Below are 20,564 nucleotides of genomic sequence, written 5' to 3'. Positions count from 1 at the left end.
GTATTCATGCCTGGAAAATCCCACGGACAGAGGAGCCTGGTGGGCCACTGTTCACTGGGTCCCAAAGAGTCAGACACAACTGAAGTACTGAGCACATATATGCAGATGACACCACCTTTATGGCAGAAAGCAAAGAGGAACTAAAGAGCCTCTTGATGAGGGTGAAAGAGGAGAGTGAAAAAGCTGGCTTAAATCTCAACACTCATGAAACTAAGATCATGGCATCCGGTCCCATCACTTCATGGTAAATAGATGGGGAAACAATGGAAACAGTGACAGACTTTATTTTCTCGGGCTCCAAAATCACTTCAGATGGTGACTGCAGCCATGAAATTAAAAGCCGCTTGCTCCTTGGAAGAAAAGCTATGACAAACCTGCTGCTGCTGCTGCTAAGTCGCTTCAGTCGTGTCCGACTCTGTGCGACCCCACAGACGGCAGCCCACCAGGGTCCGCCGTCCCTGGGATTCTCCAGGCAAGAACACTGGAGTGGGTTGCCATTGCCTTCTCCATGACAAACCTAGACAGCGTATTAACAAAGCAGAGACATCACTTTACCAACAAAGGTTTGTATAACCAAAGCCATGGTTTTTCCAGGAGTCATGGGTGGATGTAAGGGTTGGACCATAAAGAAGGCTGAGTGCCGAAGAATTGATGCTTTCGAACTGTGGTGCTAGAGAAGAGTCTTGAGAGTCCCTTGGATTGCAAGGAGAACAAACCGGTCTATCCTAAAGGAAATCAATCCTGAATATTCATTGGAAGGACTGATGCTGAAACTGAAGCTCTGATACTTTGGCCACCTGATGGGAAGAGTCGATTCATTGCGAAAGATCCTGATGCTGGGAAAGATTGAGGGCAGGAGGAGAAGGGGGAAGCAAGGATGAGATGGCTGGACGGCATCACTGACTCAATGGACATGAGTTTGAGCAAACTCTGGGAGACAGTGAAGAAAAAGGGAACTCTGACGTGCTATAGTTCATGGGGTTGCAAAGAGTTGGACGTGACTTAGTGACTGAGATTCTTATATGTGAGATTATTACTACTTGAGAGTAGACAATGATAATCTAAAAAAGCAGACTATAAAATCTAGAGAATACACACCAACCATCACAGAGGGACTTGCCTGATGGTCCAGTGATGATGACTCCATGCTTCCAATGCAGGGGCATGGGTTCAGTCCTCAATCAGGAAACTAAGATCCTGCATGCTGTGCGGCATGGCAAAAAATAATAATTAACAGAGACATAGCCACTTAGCTGAGTGAAGATAAAATGGAATTTTGAAACAGACCTGTTTAATGAGAAAGTAAAACTAAGATAAACAGGGCTTCCTTGGTGCATAGTCAAAAATAAATAAAATTATATATTTTTAAAAAGATTAAGGAAATTTTTTTTTAAAATAATAAAGCAAAGGTAAAAAAAAAAAGAAAGATAAATAAAACAAAGATGGGACAAATATAAAACAAACAGCAAGATGGTAATTTAAGACTAAGATGTCAATTTCATTAAATAGACATCTTCTCAACTCTTAAGTTATAATGCAGAGACTGTTAAACTGTATAAAAAATGAGACACAACTACTGTCTGTCTCAAGAAATGAACTCTAATATAAAAACAAAAATAAGCTAAATGTAAAAGGCTGGAACAGAGGAGAAGAAACAAGTTAGAAAGGACAGAAACATTTTGGGAATTTTTTTTTTGCTTAATTTCTCTTTATGTTAGCTCATTGTTAGCAAACAGAAATGTAATAGTGTTGTTTTTTTTTTTGTCATGTCGCATGGCATGGAATGCAGTTCCCGGACTAGGGATCAAACCTGGGCCCTTGGCAGTGAAAGCATGAAGTCCTAATCACTGGTCAACCAGGGTATTCCCTAAATGCAACAGATTTTTTTTTATTTTGATTTTGGGCCCTGCCGGAGTCCAGCTCCAGCAGGTCCAGGGGTTCCTTCAGGAAGGACGGCGTCGGCGATAGGAATGAGAAGACACAGCGAGTCTCAGCGTTTCCAAGTGTCTCCCAACTTTATTGTTTTTAAGACAGCTTTTCTATTTTTAGTGGTACATAGAAACAAATGTAAAGTATAGAGTCATACCAATTCAGCTTAAGGGACATACCAACTTAGCTCAAGGAACATACCAACTTACCTTAAGGGGTATATCTTAATGGGCCTATCAAGTTAGCTCAATGGGCCAGCAGTTTCGACCCCCATCGAAGCCGTTTGCATGTCTTTAGTTACAAAAAGCCTTATTTTGTTTACATCATCTTCTGGCCTGGTGGCCTGCTAACACCTTGTGACTCTCCATTGACAAGGGTTGATCAGTCAGAACATTTTTGTATAGGGCACATCAGGAAAGAATTCATCAACAGGAAGTTTCAAGGTAAAACCTGTTTTTGGTAATTTACTCTACGCCTTGAGCTTAATAGAAAAGAATGTAGTTCCATAAAGTCAAAGAACAGCAAGCTGAAATTCAGCTCTAAGTAAGAATCATCAGTTAAATCAACAATTGTCTTATTATTTGTATTAAAGCTAAACTTCTATTTATATAAATCTCTAACTATTATGCTTTCATTATATAGGCTAAATATGTTAAGAGTAAAAACATAGTGAGTAAATATAGATTAAGTAACAGTTTCACAAAGCAATATTTTTTGTATTTCCTAACAAGCCTTTTTTCCTGCGAAGGGTTTTGTGCCCATAGGGGCTTTCTGTGTGGAGGCTCTCAATGCTGTTTTATTACTAGGGAGCAGTTATGCACATTAGCTCCAAAGGCACAGGTACATTTATTAAACAAACCAATATGTTAGCAAAAGGAATTTAGATCAGCATACTCTATATCCCAGATAATTTTATTTAGGGTGCTACCGTTCAGGGGCCTTGTTGATTTGAGGTTTCAGAATGATCTATTTTAGAAGGGAATCAGGAAAGGCCTTTTGCCTAAGTCATAGAAAATAAGAAGAGGTTTATTATAGTAAACATCAGAAAGACAGATATCTTTAAGGTGAGCGCTGAGGCAGCCTTCCGAGAATCCCTAAGGCCTGAGAAGCCTTGCTCAAATCAGTCCTTTTCCTCATGACCCTGTCATGGGTGGGATCTCGTGAGCTGGCTCCCAGCAGGGCCCCACAATTTTACCATATTTGTTATTTCTTTTTTCCCAGAAAATTAAAAAATATCCCATTTATTATCAGGTAGCTAAAGTTGAAACTCCTTATAGCGTCACAGAAATGTTTTCACTGAAATATATATTTTCCCCATTTTCTTTTTTATTGAGATACATTGATTTATATATATAAATCCCAGGTGTACACCATAGTGATTCCTTTTACAGTTTATACTCCATTTATAGTTATTATAAACTATTGGCTCTATTCCCTGTGCTATACTATATATCATTGTAGATTATTTACTTTACACATAGGTATAAAGAGATAAATTGTACCTCTTAATCCCCTACCTGTATCTTGTTCCTTCCTATCTGTCTATTATTTCTAATATTTTGGGTGGGGTCTTTAGGGTTTCCTATATGCAAAATCACGTCATCTGCAAATAGTGGCAGTTTTACTCCTTCCTTTCCAGTCTGGATGCCTTTTATTTCGTTATCTTGCCTAACTGCTCTTGCTAGGTTTTCCAATACTGCGTTGAATAAGAGTGGTGAGAGTGGGCATTTTTGTCTTGCTTCTGATTTTAGAGGTAACTGTTTCAGTTCTTCTCTATTGATTATGATGTTAGCTGTGGGCTCATCCTATTGTTTACTTACTAAGTCGTATCCGACTCTTCCATGACCCCATGGACTGTAAGCCCTCCAGGCTCCTCTGTCCATGGAATTTTTCAGGCAAGGAAACTGGAGTGGGTTGCCATTTTCTTCTCCAGTTCAGTTCAGTTCAGTCGCTCAGTTGTGTCTGACCCTTTGCGACCCCATGAACTGCAGCACGCCAGGCCTCCCTGTCCATCACCAACTCCCGGAGTCCATCCAAATCCAAGTCCATTGAGTCGATGATGCCTTCCAACCATTTCATCCTCTGTCGTCCCCTTCTCCTCCTGCCCTCAATCTTTCCCAGCATCAGGGTCTTTTCAAACGAGTCAGCTCTCCGCATCAGGTGGCCAAAGTATTGGAGTTTCAGCTTCAACATCAGTCCTTCCAATGAACACCCAGGACTGATCTCCTTGCAGTCCAAGGGACTCTCAAGAGTCTCTCCAACACCATAGTTCAAAAGCATCAATTCTTTGGCGCTCAGCTTTCTTTATGGTCCAACTCTCACATCCATACATGACCACTGGAAAAACCATAGCCTTGACTAGACAGATCTTTGTTGGCAAGGTAATGTCTCTGCTTTTTAATATGTTGTCTAGGTTGGTCATAAATTTCCTTCCAAGGAGTAAGCGTCTTTTAATTTCATGGCTGCAATCACCATCAGCAGTGATTTTGGAGCCCAGAAAAATAAAGTCAGCCACTGTTTCCATTGTTTTCCCATCTATCTGCCATGAAGTGATGGGACCGGATGCCATGATCTTAGTTTTCTGAATGTTGAGCTTTAAGCCAACTTTTTCACTCTCCTCTTTCACTTTCATCAAGAGGCTCTTTAGTTCTTCTTCACTTTCTGCCATAGGGTGGTTTCATCTGCATATCTGAGGTTATTGATATTTCTTCTCCAGGGATCTTCCCAACCCAGGGATCAAACCTATCACTATGTATGGCCCTTATTATGTTGAGGTACATTCCTTCTATGCTCACTTTTTTTTAAAATCATAAATGGGTGTTGAATCAAATCCTTCTTCTTCGTCTGTTGAGAAAATCATAAGGTTTTCATCCTTTGTTTTGTTAATGTGGTGTATCATATCGATTGATTTGTGGATACTGAAGCATCTTTGAATCCCTGGGATAAGCCCCACTTGATCACGGTGTATGGTCCTTTTAATGTGTTGTATTTGGTTTGCTAGTGTTTTGCTGAGGATTTTTCAATCTGTGTTCATCAGACATGGTGCCGTGTATGTGTGTTGTTATCTGGTTTTGTAATCTGGGTGATGCTGGCCTTAAAAATGAGTTATGAAGCATTCCCACCTCTTCAGTTTTCTAGAATAGTTTGAGATGAATAGGTATTAAATATGCTTTGGTCTCCATGCAGACCAATTCCTGATTGCCCCATAAAGTAGCAGCAACCCTATCTACTCTTAATCAGGATCTATTATCCCCTCCTTCTTTGCCTGCTGGTTCACCAGCACGAGGAGATCAAAGTGACCTGGTGGAGTTTGCAGATCCTGGTTCAGTGGAGGCAGCCTTCCCTGGAGGCCGAGGCAGCTCCCTTGTGGAAGTGTTCCCTCCCTGGGAACCAGGGGGTCTAATCCATCAGAGCTTAATGTTACAGAGACAGAAGTTGCTGACTCTGCAAGCGAGTCACTGAGAGTGACGGTGACGGATAGGTAGTTCAAAGCCCTGGGTTCTTGGACCCATGTCGTTGCTCCTGGATGCACATATTGTATCTACTGGGGTATTCAGTGTATGTACCCCAAGTCCTCAAGATACTGCCCTAGAGCTGGGACTTTACCTAAGTCTTTAAGAAGTCATTCCTTCTTTCCATTAGACTAATTGCTTATAGGTAATACAGAATGTTACAGAAGTGCTGGACCCCATGGCAGTTCATGCTTTTGAACTGTGGTGCTGTAATCCATGGGGTTGCAAAGAGTCGGACACAACTGAGTGACTGAACAACAACAAATGGCAACTCATACACTGTTGTACATTTTTCACTGTAAAATGAGCTTCTTTTTCTAAGGGAAAATTTTTTTCAAGTGGAACTTTTGTTGTTGTTGTTGTTGTTCAGTCACTTAGTCCTGTCCGATTCTCTGTGATCCCATGGACTGCAGCACGCCAGGCTTCCCCGCCCTTCACTATCTCCTGGAGTTTGCTCAAACTCACGTTCATTCAGTCAATGATGCCATGCAACCATCTCATCCTCTGTCGTCCCCTTCTCCTCTGGCCCTCAACCTTTCCCAGCATCAGGGTCTTTTCCAATGAGTCAGCTCTTTGCATCAGGTGGCCAAATTATTGGAGCTTCAGCTTCAGCATCAGTTCTTCCAAAGAATATTCAGAGTTGATTTGTTTAGTACTGACTGGTTTGATCTCCTTGCTGTCCAAGGGACTCTCAAGAGTCTTCTCCAACACCATAGTTCAAAAGCATCAATTCTTCGGCGCTCAAAAGGCACTCAGCTTTCTTTATGACCCAACTCTCACACCCATCCAGTCCCTGGTGGCTCAGACAGTAAAGCATCTGCCTACAACGCAGGAGACCCGAGTTCAATCCCTGGGTTGGGAAAATCTCCTGGAGAAGGAAATGGCAACCCACTCCAATATTCTTGCCTGGAAAATCCCATAGATGGAGGATCCTGGTAGGCTAAAGTCCATGGGGTCGCAAAGAGTCAGACATGACTGAGCGACTTCACTTTCACTTTCTCACATCCATACACCTTGTTCTTGCTGTTCAGTCACTTAACCCTGTCCAGCTCTTTGTGATCCCATGGATTGCAGCACGCCAGGCTTCTCTGTCCTTCACCATCTCCTGGAGCTTGCTCAGACTCATGAAGGGGAGAACAGAGGATGAGATGGTTGGATGGCATCAGGGACTCGATGGACATGAGTCTGAGCAAGCTCCAGGAGTTGGTAATGTACAGGGAAGCCGAGCGTGCTGCAGTCCATGGGGTTGCAAAGAGCGGGACACGACTGAGAGACTGTACTGATAGGACCTTGGCTTGGCTACTGCGCTGGCCTTACCAAAAACCCTCACTGCTGCTGCTGCTGCTAAGTCGCTTCAGTCGTGTCCGACTCTGTGCGATCCCATAGACGGCAGCCCATCAGGCTCCGCTGTCCCTGGGATTCTCCAGGCAAGAACACTGGAGTGGGTTGCCATTTTCTTCTCCAGTGCATGAAAGGGAAAAGTGAAAGTGAAGTCGCTCAGTCGTGTCCGACTCTTAGCGACCCCATGGACTGTAGCCTACCAGGCTTCTCCGTCCATGGGATTTTCCAGGCAAGAGTACTGGAGTGGGGTGCCATTGCCTTCTCCGAAAACCCTCACTACCTGGTCTAAAATATGACTTTTCCTACCTCATTTCTCTGTCACAATACTTGCTGCTTGTTTCCTTCACAGTTCCTCTCACAATGTGTAATTATCTTGTATGTTTATTATCTGTCTCCTCCCACTGCAACTAGTATAGATGCTCATGAGAGCAGGGACTGTATCCATCCTGTATAGTTTGCTATATCCTATAGATTCAATCATATATATATATATATCATATATCAGCAATAATATAGACTGCCGCAGTTCATGGGGTTGCAAAGAGTCGTACACGGTTGAGCGACTGAACTGAACTTCCTTGCCCGACTGCCCCGGGGGCCAAGTGTGTCCCCCGAGGGGCCGCCGCCGCCCACGCTGCCCTGTGTGCTCCCAGACCCTGGCGAAGCCCCACCTTGCCTCAAGGGAGCGTTTCCGGGTAGCAGCCCTGAAGAGTCAGACCGGCTCAAAGGACGCGCCACCGGCCCACGTGATTCGCCCACGTGACAGGTCGTGCGCCGAGGGCCCGACCGCTCACAACGCTTCTGATTGGCCCGCGCCATTTCCTGCTTCCGGGTTGCGGTCCAAGCAACGGCCTATCTCTCGGGCGGCCGGGCCAAGAGAGAGAGGCCATTGGCCGTCGCCCTGAGCAGGGGCGGGGCACAGCCATCGGAAAGCGCGCCAGGACCAAGGTCTCCTGGAGAGCCGAGCGGCGCCGCGGAGAGCGGAGTAGAACCAGGGAAACCCGAGTGCGACCCGAGCCGCGCAGGCTGGCCGGAAGCGGAGCCGAGCGCGGCCGGAAGGAGCCGAGCGCGCCCGAAGGGCCTGAGCGGCCACGGGGCGTTGGCCCGGCGGCGCCGGAGCCATGGCGGCCGAGGGGGCCGATGTGGTCGGAGGCGGGCCTCTCGGAGGCTGCCTGACCAAGGACAGCTTGCTGCAGGCTAAGTGCCCCGACGCGGCCCCGAGCCGGCGGCGTGGCTCGACGCGCTCACGAGACGCCGAGCGCCGCGCCTACCAGTGGTGCCGAGAGTACTTGGGCGGGGCCTGGCGCCAGGCGCGGCCGGAGGAGCTGAGGGTTGACCCCGTGAGGTGGGAGGTCAGGGGCCAGCCCCTCCTGTGCGCGCGCCGGGTCGGGCTCGGGCCCTAGGGACCCCCGGCGTTCCTGGGCCGGGAGCGGGCCGGGGCGAGGGGCGCGGGGCGCGGGGGCTGGACGCCGGGCCGGTGGAACGGACGGCGGGCTGAGCGCGCCCTGCTGTGGGTCTGCAGCGGAGGCCTCAGCAACCTGCTCTTCCGCTGCTCGCTGCCGGACCACCTGCCCAGCGTTGGCGAGGAGCCCCGGGAAGTGCTGCTGCGGCTGTACGGGGCCATCCTGCAGGTGAGGGGCGAGTGAGGGCCGCCGTGGCCTTGGGACCCCTCGCCCAAGTCTGGCAGGTGATGTGGTCCCCACTGCGCAGTGGAGGACACTAAAGTTCAGGGGCTAAGTATTTCGTCCATTATGATACCAATGCCTGCGCTCTGGAGCCCCCCGGGCGGTGAGTCCCAGCTGTGGTGGGAGGAGCAAGTCGACCCTCGTGTGTGTTGGCGCCCCTTAGCCTCTGGACCCTTGTGACTGTGGTCCCTTCACTGTCTTATCTTCCTTCAGGGCGTGGACTCCTTGGTCCTTGAAAGTGTGATGTTCGCCATACTTGCAGAGCGGTCGCTGGGGCCCCAGCTCTACGGAGTCTTTCCAGAGGGCCGGCTGGAACAGTACATCCCAGTACGAGCCCGGCCCTGACCTACCCGAAGCACCTCCTTCCCCCCCCACCCCCTTCCCAGTGTCTGCCTTCACATCCCTCACCCCAGGTAGGGAATTTTCCCCAAGCCCTGACTCCTCCCACCTCCGTTCCCCCACCCTTCCCCCACCTGCCCCAGCCCCTTCACCACCCTGATAGGTTCCTGGGTGCAGAGCCGGCCACTGAAGACACATGAGCTTCGAGATCCAGTGTTGTCCGCAGCCATTGCCACAAAGATGGCCAAGTTCCACGGCATGGAGATGCCTTTCACTAAGGAGCCGCACTGGCTATTCGGGACCATGGAGCGGTGAGTCAGGAGCCTTCTTGGGGCTCCTGCACGTGACTGAACCTTCACGCTGCCAGTCACTCCTCTGGGCTGCGACTGAATGTATCTGATGCTCTGTCCTCCCCTCCGGTAGAGTGAAGCCAGTGTCCCACTGTCTAGCATGGCCTCTTACAGAACAGGCTTCCAGAGGTTGCCAGACAAGCCATTCAGTGACAGACCGGGCAGGACAGCCTGGCCGAGGGGAGAGGGGAGGGATAGCGCACTGAGGGTATCCCGTTATTTGGGCTTCAGGTACTTAAAGCAGATCCAGGACCTGCCCCCTACTGGCCTTCCCCAGATGAACCTGCTGGAGATGTACAGCTTGAAGGATGAGATGGGCAGCCTCAGGTGGGGGCAAACAGGACAGGGTAGGGGTAGGGGCAGGGGTCGGGGGGCGCTCTGGGCACCTAGTGGGGCCCTCCCCAGGATTTGCTGAGGGCTGGAGTCAAGGCCTAGCCCATGAGGGTGCTTATGACCCTCCTTTGTCACTTGCTCAGGACCCATGCCCCTGTTCCCCTACAGGAAGTTGCTAGACACTACCCCATCACCAGTGGTCTTTTGCCACAATGATATCCAAGAAGGTAAGAGAAGGCATCTGAGTCTCCCAGCCTCAGGTGAGGGGGGCCAGAGGGCCCTGGAGTGACCAGAACCTCACCACTTTGCTCCAGGGAACATCTTACTGCTCTCAGAGCCTAAAAACACCGACAGCCTCATGCTGGTGGACTTCGAGTACAGCAGTTATAACTACAGGTGAGGGTGAGCAGATGGCCTCCCGTAGGCCTGTTCCCACAGTACCCTAGAAAGGCAGACCAGGCCTTCATCTCTGCATCCTAGCTGCCCAGGGTATTTGGGGCTGAGTGTCCACCTTATTCCCTCAGGGGCTTTGACATTGGGAACCATTTTTGTGAGTGGGTTTACGATTATACTCACGAGGAGTGGCCTTTCTACAAAGCGCAGCCTGCAAACTACCCCACTCAGGGACAGCAGGTATGTGGGCCAGAAGCTGGGGGAGCAGGACCTGGCCTGTACAAGAGAAGGAGGGTAAAATCTGGAAGGAATGGCGAGGAAGGGTGTCAACTGGGAAATTCTCGCTAGGCTCTCCATTTCCTGACTCTTGTCTTTTGATCTCAGCTGCATTTTATTCGCCACTACCTGGCAGAGGTAAAGAAAGGTGAGACCATCTCCCAAGAGGAGCAGAGGAAACTGGAAGCAGATTTGCTGGTGGAAGCTAATCGGTGAGGGGAGACGGTGGCAGGTAGCACAGGGTGCAGGTGAGGTGTCAGTGTAGAGTGGGGGCAGGAAGTGAGGATAAGGTCTGAGGCTGTTGGAGAACAGTTTGAGATGGGGAAGAGTCAGGACAGGGTGGGTTAGGGTGACGGGGAGAAGTTAGAGCCTTGGGGCTCGGCCATCCTGGTGGCAGGGTTCAGGCAGTGCCAGATGTGCTCTGAACACTTCTCCTGCCCCTTAGGTATGCCCTGGCATCTCATTTCTTTTGGGGTCTCTGGTCCATTCTTCAGGCATCCATGTCCACTATAGAATTTGGTTACTTGGTAAGTAACCCAGGTACGTGCAACAGATGTGGGGAGGGAGCGCGTCGGGCCTCGGGCCCTCTCGGACATCTGTGCATAGTCAGGTGGCCATGGGCAGACTGAGGGGCTGGGGGTGCTGGGCCCAAGCGTTCTTACCATCCAGGGGTTCTTTCCCTAGGAGTATGCACAGTCTCGGTTCCAGTTCTACTTCCAGCAGAAGAGCCAGCTGACCAGCTTCCACCCCTCATCCTGACTCCACCTCTGACTCCTTGGATTTCTCCTGGAGCCTCCAGGGCAGGACCTTGGACGGAGGGGCACAGGGGAGGCCCTGGGCACTGGGCTGAGCCCCACTGAGACTGGGGTTAAGGGGGCTGACTTCCCCCGGACCCCAGGTTCAAGCAGGTTCCCACCGCAGGCAAGTGGGCAGAAGCCCTGGCATATGTACCATAAGACAATAAACTAGCTGCATCCCTCACACCCTGTCCTAGTCCTATTTGGGTGCTGTGGAAAGTACCCACCAAGAATTGCACACAGATTGACAAAGGGCCACTGCAAGGAGCCTCGCTTTACCCTCCTGAGAAATACAGCTGTTGGGTAATCTGGGCTTGACGGTGGTCAGGGGCCCGTTCTGCCAGTGGGAGCCCTTTGCACCCCCCCATCCCTGGCTGCAGCTTAGAAGTGATAAATACCCGGGGGGCTTGGGTTGGGTACTGGGGAGTAATGGGTGCAAAGAGGGCCCTGGGGTGGGGCTGCCCCACCCTCAGCACTGGCCATCAGGGAACAGGACGCACAGCTGACACCCGGGTGACCTTTTCCCTACATTCAGCTATTTTTAGTTCAAATGCCGCCCTCCTCACGTGAGCCCCATTGGGCACCCCCAGGCTCCCAGACCTTTTAGCAATCTTCAGCTTGCAGAAACCGCTCCCCGTCTCCACTCCTGATTCTCGCTGTGAAGTGGGGGTAGATTCTTGTTGCCGCCCCGCATCTGTTCTCAACCCAAATTTGGGAGTGGGTGTCAGGTTCCCGGCGAGGGCGGGATTTAGGTGGCCTGTCCTGAAGGACGTGCGGACACGGGCCAGACCGACTGGTCCCACAATCGTACAGGAGCAAACTCTAGCTGTGAGTGGAGTTGGGGGCTAGCTCGGGCCGCCGACCTGGGCCAGGGCTCTGAGCTGGCGGGAGGGGTGGGGGGGCGGGACGGGGGAGGGGTCGGTGGAGGCTGGTGCCAAGGTCCCACGTGGCCGGGCTAGGGGTACGCACACCCCGCCTCACTCCAAACCAGACCTACTCCGTTTCCGAGGCCACCCACCCCCACCCCCGAGGCTGCCCTTCACTGTCCTCGGGGTTTCTGAAGTTTGCAAGGCCCTCACGCCCTTCCCGACCACCACACCATTGTGCGAAAGTTCTGAGGCGGTTGGCGAGGCTGAAGGGCCCGACCTGGAGCCAGGGGTTGGGGGGAACCATGACACTGCAGGGGGCTGGCCCGGGGGAGTGGGCGGGGCGGGCCAGGAGCGCTGACAATAGCGGGGGGCGGAGCCTCGGTTCCGCGGCTGAGCCTGCCCACGCCCCCTCCTGCCGCCTCCCAGGTGCCAAGCAACCCGCAGGATGGCGGAAGCGCACCAGGCTGTGGCCTTCCAGTTCACTGTGACCCCAGAGGGGGTCGACTTCCGGCTCAGTCGGGAGGTGCTGAAACACATCTACCTGTCCGGGATCAGGTCCTGGAAGAAACGCCTGATTCGCATCAAGGTGGGGGCAGGTGGTCCTGGTCTCTATCTCGCAGTAGGTGCAGAATCCAGCCTTCCAGGGAAGCAGAGGCCAGGTGTCAGCTGCTGCCCATTGTTAAGGTCCTCCTCCCCTACCTGGGCTGGCAGCTCTGCTGAGTGACGGGCTCCAGCCCTGCAGAACCCAGAGGGGTGCTCAAGGTGGGGAGGGGAGACGGGAGCAGGAGGTGGTCATGGGACACAGTAATCAGGTGCTACAAGTGTGGGAATTTGGCAGAGACCTCATAGGCCTCCACTTGCCCAGTCCTCCTTGCTCCATGAGCACTCCTGTTTCTGCCCACAGAACGGCATCCTCAGGGGCGTGTACCCTGGCAGCCCCACCAGCTGGCTGGTCGTGGTTATGGCAACAGTGGGTTCCTCCTACTACGACGTGGACGTCTCCATGGGACTGGTCTATTATATCCAGCGATGGCTTCCTGAGGGGTAAGAAGTAAGGCCACGCGAGAGGGCTGGGTGGGCTCTGAGGCTAAGATTACTGGGCAGGCACAGGGCACTAGCCGTTGGAGGTCACAGGGCAGCCCTCCCTGGAGATGCCTGCCGTCTCAGTCCCTGCTTCTGTAAGCTTGTGTGTGACGCTCTCAGGTGCTCAGATGTGAGTGTGTCCAGAGAGTTTTTCCTTCTTCGGTGCCCACCCCTAGATGGCTCTACATACATCAGGCCTGCAGAATCAGAATTTCCCTGAGGCTGGCCTCAAGTGGACCCCCTGCAGGCTTCTCCCCTTCTCTGACAGACGTCCCTACCGGACCCCATACACGCGGACACTTTTCAGCGTGGCCATCTTCTCCACGGGGGTCTGGATGATGGGCATCTTCTTCTTCCGCCAAACCCTGAAACTGCTTCTTTCCTACCATGGTTGGATGTTTGAGATGCACGGCCAGACCAGCCACTTCACCAGAGTCTGGGCTGTGAGTGGAAGCCAGTGGAGGGATCCAGGCATCTGCTTTGAGACCGCGGGGCCTCACTTTGGGTTTTGAGCTGGAGGGGACAACCAGGCAGGGCACTGGTGGCTGGTGGGGTTTGTCCCAGCTCCAAGGGTCTGGGGCAGCCCCTGCACTGTTTGCTAGTTTCCATTCTTTCCTCCAGCCTCCCCCTCAACATTCTCCACTCTGTATCCTCAGGTCTGTGTCCGCCTTCTGTCCAGCCGACGGCCCATGCTCTACAGCTTCCAGACATCTCTGCCCAAGCTGCCAGTGCCCAGTGTGCCAGCCACAATTCATCGGGTGAGGGCCTGGATCAGGCATCCCATTGTGCAGGGCAGGCTGGACTCAAAGAACTCACTCAAACGTGAGACTGTCCCCTACAAAGAGTCAGCCTGAGAGGGAGCAGTGAGGCTGGGCTTGGAGGAAGGTCAGGACAGAGGCAGCTCCTGCTGCTTGGCCCTCACATTGATGGTAACTTACCTGGACAGTACCTAGAATCCGTGCAACACTTGTTGGATGATGAGCAATATTATCGAATGGAGACCCTGGCCAAGGAGTTCGAGGAGAAGACTGCCCCCAGGCTGCAGAAGTACCTGGTACTCAAGTCCTGGTGGGCAACCAACTATGTGAGTTCTACCTCCTGGGCTTACCCTCACCCTCCCTGTGTTCTGGTTGTTCACACCCCACCCTCTGCCCCGACTCTAACCTCCCATCTACCCCCAGGTGAGCGACTGGTGGGAGGAGTACGTCTACCTTCGGGGCAGGAACCCCCTCATGGTCAACAGCAACTACTACGTCATGGTGAGAGCTGGAGCCCCACAGGCTGCTCTGTGTTCAGCTCTGTCCCCACTCTGGTCTCGGGGCAGAGAACCTGGAGGACAGCTCAGAGCCCTGGCGGTAGTTTCCGTGAGCAAATGAAGGTTCTGGAGTGAGGCCTGAAGCAGAGGGAAGATGGGGGTGCATGTGCTAGAACAGCCATCAGGAGGCTGCTTACAGGTGATGGAGATACTAGGGATCCGGAGAACCGAGTCGACCCCGCGGCCTGATGCTGCCGCCCCCGGGGTTCCTCAGGCTCACTGCCCTGCCCAGCTTGGGCTCTGTCCCTCCCTTCCTGTTCTCTCACTGGCTTTCCAGCCTTGACTTCCCAGCTGTCCTGACACCTTACCAGGGAACTTCCTTAAGTGTGTCTTAAGCAGATCCAGAGTTGCTTCTCTTAGGGCTCAGGTCCCTGCCCTGCCAGTCCCTACCCCACGGGACTGGCCCTCTTCCTGTTCCCAGGCCAAGGCTGTGCACAATCAGCCGGGGGTGCGGCCCAGCCACAGGCCTGCTCGACTCTCTCCTCTCCGACTTCCAAAGCACATTTCAAGTAGGGTGCTGCCATTCCCCTCCTCCGCAAAACTATCTTTCTAGAAACCTATGTGCAGCTTGTCTAAGCCAGTGGTTTTAAGCTGTTCTGTGGTGGCGGAACCTCTTCCTCAGAAAAATAAACAAAATGTCAACAGGTACAAGGGGTTTGGAAAAGCAGCTCAGGTCAAAGCCAGGGCAGGGGGTGATGTGACCAGTCATGCGTCTCCCCTCTGGTACTTGGCCTCAGAGAGTATGCAGGATGGACTGGGAAGGGGACGAGACACCCCAGATAGAGGGTCCACTGTGCACGCCTTCACAGCCTCCCTGCGGCCTCTGCTGTCTCCCTGTAGGACCTGGTGCTTGTCAAGAACACAGACGTGCAGGCTGCCCGCCTGGGAAATGCTGTCCACGCCATGATCGCGTATCGCCGTAAACTGGACCGTGAAGAGATCAAGCCTGTGAGTTGTGTTGGGGTGAGGGTGTGACCGGGAGAGGGGCCCACATCTGAGCCGTGCTGGGCCTTCCTCCCAGGTGATGGCGCTGGGCCTCGTGCCCATGTGCTCCTACCAGATGGAGAGGATGTTCAACACCACTCGCATCCCGGGGAAGGACACAGGTACGGGGCCGCGGCCGGGCGCCCGTGCTGGGGCATGGATGGAGGCCCTCCCTGCCAGCCACGGGCCCACCACGCCAGTGCCCTGCTGCCTGCCGGTCCCTAAGCATCCTCAGCATCTTAGGGTCATGAAACTGTGAAAGATAGTCAGTCTGTGGCCGATAGTAGACACTTACTGTTTACAGGCACGATGCTACTACTGGGACCCTGAGAGGCCCCTCCCTGCAGGGGCTCCCACTGCAGGGGAACCGAGTCTCCTGCACAAAGAGCGACAGGAAGCCTGATGGAGCTCCTGCCTTGAGGAGCCTGTAGAGGAGGAGGGGTGGGCTTGCCCAGAGCCACCGGAGCAGCACCGGCATTTCTGGCTCCAGGACAGGCTGTGATTTCCTAGAGCTTCAGATTCCTCTTCTGTGAAATGTCTCATGGGACTGTGGTTGGCATTAAGTGAGAGACATGGAAGCTCTGGCTCGATGCCCAAAGGTTGGGGGAAGGCAGGCCAGGTGGAGGTGCTCGTGGCCACCCAGTGTGAGGCTGGGGGCCTTCGGGGAGGTGTGTGGGGTGGGGGGCCATGCTTCTGCCTGAGTCCACCCTGGCCTCTGCCACAGACGTGCTTCAGCACCTCCCGGACAGCAGGCACGTGGCCGTCTACCACAAGGGCCGCTTTTTCAAGGTGTGGCTCTACGAGGGCTCTCGCCTGCTCAAGCCTCGGGACCTGGAGATGCAGTTTCAGAGGATCCTGGATGACCCCTCCCCACCCCAGCCTGGGGAGGAGAGACTGGCAGCCCTCACTGCAGGGGGAAGGTATTGGGGCCCAAGTTGGGGCACCAGGAGGAGAGGAGTTTGGTCCCACGTGCCACCCTGAAACTCGGGCCGGAGGCCTGACCGAGGGAGGGACATGGGCCCAGCGTGCTCTGTGTTAACCAGGACCTGCAGTCGTCAGGAACGCTGGTGGTAATAGCAGGGAGTCACTGCTGTGACCTCTAACTGCTGGTGGCTGGATGGAGGTGTGCAGAGAGTGGGGACACAGGTCCTGGGAAGGGCTCTCATCCTGCATGGGGCCCCACTCACTGTGCCCTTGTGCCCTCAGAGTGGAGTGGGCTCAGGCACGCCAGGCCTTCTTCAGCTCTGGCAAGAACAAGGCTGCCCTGGACGCCATCGAGCGCGCTGCATTCTTCGTGGCTCTGGATGAGGAGTCTCACCACTATGACCCTGAGGACGAGGCCAGCCTCAGCCTCTACGGCAAGGCCCTGCTGCACGGCAACTGCTACAACAGGTACCACACCCCGGCTCCCCCACCCACGTGCCCCCAGGCTCCCCCCTGCCTTCCCCCACTGCCCCTTCTCCTCCCACTGCAGGTGGTTCGACAAGTCCTTCACACTCATCTCTTTCAAGAATGGCCAGTTGGGACTCAACACAGAGCACGCGTGGGCAGACGCCCCTATCATAGGGCACCTCTGGGAGGTAACAGGCCCCGGGAGGGGCCCTGCAGGGCAGGCTTGGGGCGGGGTGGGGCAAGGACGGCCTCTCAGCCTGACCTTCCCCCTGCAGTTTGTCCTGGGCACCGACTCCTTCCATCTGGGCTACACAGAGACTGGGCACTGTCTGGGCAAACCCAACCCTGTGCTGCCCCCCCCTCAGCGACTCCAGTGGGACATTCCTGACCAGGTGTGCAGGCCGAGAAGGGGCAGGGGTGGGTGTGTGAGAGTGACAAGTGTCTGAGATACCCTGCAGGCCTCCCCTTTGTCCCAGCTCCACTCTCAGGGGAAAGGTCCGGAGTGTCTCATGGTCCAGACCGATTCCAGGGAGAACAGAGATCCCAGGACCGTCTGGGGGTTGGAGAGAGATGTGAGGTGGGAGCTCACGTCTGGGAAGCACCTGTCAGTGCCCCCCTCCCCCAAAGAGCCCAGCCGGGCCTCTGCGCTGCTGCCCCCGCCTGTCTGTGGCGTCTCCTCCTGAGGATGTCGGGCACACTGAGGCCTGCCCAGCCTTGCCTTCCTCTGTTACTAACCCTCAGGCCTTCTGGACGTGACCCTGGAGTCCTGCTGGAGAGCTCTGCCCCCAGCTGACCCCTCCGTGTCTTGGCAGTGCCAGGCGGTCATCGAGAGTTCCTACCAGGTGGCCAAGGCTCTGGCGGACGACGTGGAGCTGTACTGCTTCCAGTTCCTGCCCTTTGGCAAAGGCCTCATCAAGAAGTGCCGGACCAGCCCAGACGCCTTCGTGCAGATCGCCCTGCAGCTGGCGCACTTCCGGGTAGGAGCCCCAAGCCGCCGAGTAGGCGGGGTGGCACCCGGGCCCACCCCAAGGTTCACCCTTCTGTGTTCCCCAGGACAGGGGCAAGTTCTGCCTGACCTATGAAGCCTCAATGACTAGAATGTTCCGGGAGGGCCGGACGGAGACCGTACGTTCCTGCACCCGTGAGTCCACAGCCTTTGTTCAGGCCATGGTGCAGGAGCATCACCTGGTAAGTCCCCTGTGGCCTCGTGCTGAGGTGACCGCCCGGCCTCCTGCTGGTTCGAGGTCAGACCTATTCTCGATGGCCCTGTTTCTGCCCCCAGAAAGAAGACCTCCAATGTCTGTTCCGGAAGGCTGCTGAGAAGCATCAGAATATGTACCGCCTGGCCATGACAGGGGCCGGGATTGACAGGCACCTCTTCTGCCTTTACGTGGTTTCCAAGTACCTGGGTGTCGAATCCCCTTTCCTGGCTGAGGTCAGTGTGGACGGACGAGTCTGTGTCCTCAGGCCCTCTCTCGGTGGGTCTTCCCGCTCCACACCCCACCCAGACCTGTGGACTGGCACCGAGCTGGAGCCTTCCCCTTGTCGAGTTGGTGTTGGCGTGAGGGGGGATGGACAGACAAACGTGACATGTCAGGGGGTGGAAGCGCCCATGAGGGAAGTGCAGAGGCTCAGGGGAGCTGGCGTGTCCAGGTGGAGGGAACCTTCAGTGCCCAGACACCGATGCTGAGGCAGCAGTGTGGGATATGGGAGGAACGGCTCGGGGTGAGGGTAGAGGCAGGGGAGGGACAGGCAGGTCACATGATGGAGGGTTTTGTGCAGATGCTGTGATAGTGAGAACAGACTAGGGGACCAGGGCAGCAGTCAGGAAGGTCCTGCATCCGTCCCTTCTGCGTCTTCAGCCAGGACAGAGCCAGGCTGGTAAGGTGCTCGGGCACCACGTGTGCCAGGTGCGGCAGAGCGTCTGACTGCAGGGCTTCCCTGTTGCAGGTACTCGCCGAACCCTGGCGCCTCTCCACGAGCCAGATCGCTCAATTCCAGATCCGCATGTTTGACCCAAGCAAGTACCCCAAACACCTGGGTGCTGGCGGTGGCTTTGGCCCTGTAAGTGCCCTTGAAGGTGGACAGATGGGCGGGACCAGGGGATGGGGGTGTCATTGGAGAGTGCAGGGACTCAAGGAGGTCAGACCAGAGGCAAGAGCACAGCCCTGGACCTTCCTGGCATGGGAACAGAATGGGTACCTGTCGACCTGTTGGGAGAAAAGTGGATGGGACCTCACCCCTGTCAACACCCCCTGCTGGAGTGACCCTGCCTGGAGCTGATGTGCTCTCTGAAGGGGGCTTACAGAGAGTCCAGCTCTCCGACTGAGACTCACACAGGCTAGTTGGTCAGGGAGCTGGAGACGCCCTAGAGAGAGGCGGTGCTCTTGAGCCTTCTGAGGGAACGCAAGGTCGTGGATCCCCTGGTGGGGTCTGCAACCCTGGGGCGCAGAGCTCCTCTGTTTTCACACGGTTTCCTGGGGATGGGCCCTTTCCAGTGAATCTTATGGGCAGAGCAAGGATAACATCAGCTTGGCTTTCAGATCTTCAAGGTCAGTTCACCTCTCCTTCTTTACCTTCCGCGCTGCCTCAGGTGGCAGATGATGGCTACGGCGTTTCCTACATGATCGCGGGTGAGAACACCATCTTCTTCCACGTCTCCAGCAAGTTCTCCAGCTCAGAGACGGTGAGTCTGCCCTGCTGCTCCTCCGCCTGAGGAGGGTCGGCCCAGGACACGTTGGGAAGGACCCTTGCTCATGGGACCGGAGGGCGGGGTCTTGCCCCCAGGGCGCATCTGGAAGGGTCCTTGCTCTTGGGGTCAGGGGGCAGGGGCTCACCTGGAGGTTGGTCTGAGCCCTTGACTTCCATAGAATGCCCAGCGCTTTGGGAACCACATCCGCCAAGCTCTGCTAGACATCGCTGATCTTTTCCAAGCTCCCAAAGCTGATAGCTGAGGCCTGGAGAGATGCCAGCTGCCCTTCTGTCCCCACAGAGTGGAGGAGGGGGCCTGTGGTTGGCCTGCAGGCACAGGGGTGGCTGTGCATAGGTGCCCAGACTCCAAGAACATCTCCGGAAAACAAGTACTCCCCCGGCTGGCACTGCCCTCTGAGGGCTCAGTTGGCGGAGGTAGGGCTGGAGGAAATCTTGACTTTTTTTTCTTGCTAGATGCTAATAAAAATAAAGCTACATAGTTCTGTTTTAGCCCTTAAGTGCCTGTGTGTTTTTTTGGGGGGGGGGGGGGACTAGAAGGCCCTTCCCTTGCTCCAGCTCAGGCCAGTGAGGTGGCCGGGGAAGGGCTAGGACTGGAGATTGTGAGAGGCTTCTGACCTGCTTTAAATGTGGGTCTCTGCCGTCTACACCCACATATGCACTTGGAATAAATTCTTGCTTCAGAACCTCCACCTGTTCCCTGTTTGTCTGGGACAAAGGGTGCCACTGTCTGTCTGCTGGAGCTGGGGCCCACCTGCCTCCTCTGCACCTGTCGGGCGGGGGCACAGCTCTCTGGAGGCTTCGGCACAGGGAGGAGCTGCAGTCCCAGGCCTGAGGTCTGGGTGCCAGGTGGTCATGTCTGTGAGAGGGCACATAGGATAATCTGGAGCGACAGGCATTCCTTCCTTCAGGCCAGCTTTTTATTAAAATAATATTACGAGTAAACAAAAAAATTAATATGAAAGTATAAGCAGGTACTCAGTTGCCATTGCGACATGCCTGAACGAATCTAGATCTCATTGCTCTGCTAGCTGCTGAGAACCAAATGTGAATTAGATACAGTCCTCGGCCTTCTCTTATTAACCAGTGTTTACTGAGCACCCACCATCTACTTGGCTCTGTGCTGGAGATTCAGTGGTGAACAAGGCACCACCTGCCCATGAGGATGTCACCACTCGGTGAGGCAGGCATGGATCCGGGGACGGAGCGGCTGGCAGGGACACCAGGAGGCTTTTGAGTAATCTGTTTAGCAAGTGC

At 54.2% G+C, this 20,564-nt stretch overlaps 2 protein-coding genes and 2 long non-coding RNA genes across 10 annotated transcripts; 2 read left to right on the top strand and 2 right to left on the bottom strand.

The window, feature by feature from the left end:
- Positions 1–1,996: 1,996 nt before the first annotated feature.
- LOC145545874 (uncharacterized) lies at positions 1,997–8,122 on the bottom strand. Its single transcript, XR_014082265.1, has 2 exons — positions 7,185–8,122; positions 1,997–4,035 (listed from the first exon to the last, which is right to left on the bottom strand). It is a non-coding gene; the product is annotated as an uncharacterized LOC145545874 (long non-coding RNA).
- On the top strand, positions 7,696–11,139 carry CHKB (choline kinase beta). Of its 2 annotated transcripts, none has more exons than XM_081591129.1 (11): positions 7,696–8,127; positions 8,305–8,413; positions 8,681–8,794; positions 8,984–9,117; positions 9,388–9,483; positions 9,658–9,716; positions 9,804–9,885; positions 10,014–10,122; positions 10,267–10,370; positions 10,604–10,685; positions 10,843–11,139. In XM_081591129.1, exons 1-11 carry the CDS (start codon positions 7,904–7,906, stop codon positions 10,915–10,917), a joined length of 1,188 nt encoding a protein of 395 aa, XP_081447255.1. In that variant the 5' UTR covers positions 7,696–7,903; the 3' UTR covers positions 10,918–11,139. The 2 variants fall into 2 exon arrangements, with proteins under 2 accessions (XP_081447255.1, XP_081447254.1); XM_081591128.1 differs by having other exon boundaries at positions 10,604–10,698.
- On the bottom strand, positions 10,255–12,781 carry LOC145545873 (uncharacterized). Of its 2 annotated transcripts, none has more exons than XR_014082264.1 (3): positions 12,667–12,781; positions 12,366–12,461; positions 10,255–11,611 (listed from the first exon to the last, which is right to left on the bottom strand). It is a non-coding gene; the product is annotated as an uncharacterized LOC145545873 (long non-coding RNA). The 2 variants fall into 2 exon arrangements; XR_014082263.1 differs by having other exon boundaries at positions 10,255–11,649; positions 12,667–12,764.
- On the top strand, positions 11,742–19,799 carry CPT1B (carnitine palmitoyltransferase 1B). Of its 5 annotated transcripts, none has more exons than XR_014082262.1 (19): positions 11,742–11,783; positions 12,251–12,410; positions 12,729–12,868; positions 13,176–13,350; positions 13,564–13,665; positions 13,854–13,991; positions 14,089–14,166; positions 15,063–15,170; positions 15,244–15,328; positions 15,931–16,126; positions 16,413–16,598; positions 16,681–16,786; positions 16,874–16,990; positions 17,411–17,575; positions 17,652–17,786; positions 17,881–18,033; positions 18,549–18,662; positions 19,142–19,284; positions 19,469–19,799. XR_014082262.1 is itself a non-coding variant. In XM_081591126.1 (19 exons), exons 2-19 carry the CDS (start codon positions 12,270–12,272, stop codon positions 19,550–19,552), a joined length of 2,277 nt encoding a protein of 758 aa, XP_081447252.1. In that variant the 5' UTR covers positions 11,742–11,783; positions 12,251–12,269; the 3' UTR covers positions 19,553–19,799. The 5 variants fall into 5 exon arrangements, 4 of the variants coding, with proteins under 4 accessions (XP_081447252.1, XP_081447250.1, XP_081447249.1 ...); XM_081591126.1 differs by having other exon boundaries at positions 15,283–15,328; positions 19,192–19,284; XM_081591124.1 differs by having other exon boundaries at positions 17,417–17,575; positions 19,192–19,284.
- The last annotated feature ends 765 nt before the right edge of the window (positions 19,800–20,564 follow it).

This window comes from Giraffa tippelskirchi, chromosome 4 (genome assembly GCF_054371585.1).
Source record: "Giraffa tippelskirchi isolate mGirTip1 chromosome 4, T2T-mGirTip1v1.2.pri, whole genome shotgun sequence".
NCBI classification, from domain to species: Eukaryota; Metazoa; Chordata; class Mammalia; order Artiodactyla; family Giraffidae; genus Giraffa; species Giraffa tippelskirchi.
The sequence above is the reverse complement of the archived record's forward strand: the minus strand, read 5'-3'. Positions and strand labels throughout refer to the sequence as shown.

What these genes read in the sequence shown, in the direction of transcription:
- CHKB (XM_081591128.1), top strand. Translation starts at nt 7,904, where the DNA reads ATGGCGGCCGAGGGGGCCGATGTGGTCGGAGGCGGGCCTCTCGGAGGC. An exon ending in TGTACGGGGCCATCCTGCAG is followed by an intron (nt 8,414 to 8,680) that starts GTGAGGGGCGAG and finishes ATCTTCCTTCAG; the next exon opens with GGCGTGGACTCCTTGGTCCT. An exon ending in GGCTGGAACAGTACATCCCA is followed by an intron (nt 8,795 to 8,983) that starts GTACGAGCCCGG and finishes TCCTGGGTGCAG; the next exon opens with AGCCGGCCACTGAAGACACA.
- CPT1B (XM_081591123.1), top strand. Translation starts at nt 12,270, where the DNA reads ATGGCGGAAGCGCACCAGGCTGTGGCCTTCCAGTTCACTGTGACCCCA. An exon ending in ACAGCAACTACTACGTCATG is followed by an intron (nt 14,167 to 15,062) that starts GTGAGAGCTGGA and finishes GTCTCCCTGTAG; the next exon opens with GACCTGGTGCTTGTCAAGAA. An exon ending in ACCGTGAAGAGATCAAGCCT is followed by an intron (nt 15,171 to 15,243) that starts GTGAGTTGTGTT and finishes CCTTCCTCCCAG; the next exon opens with GTGATGGCGCTGGGCCTCGT.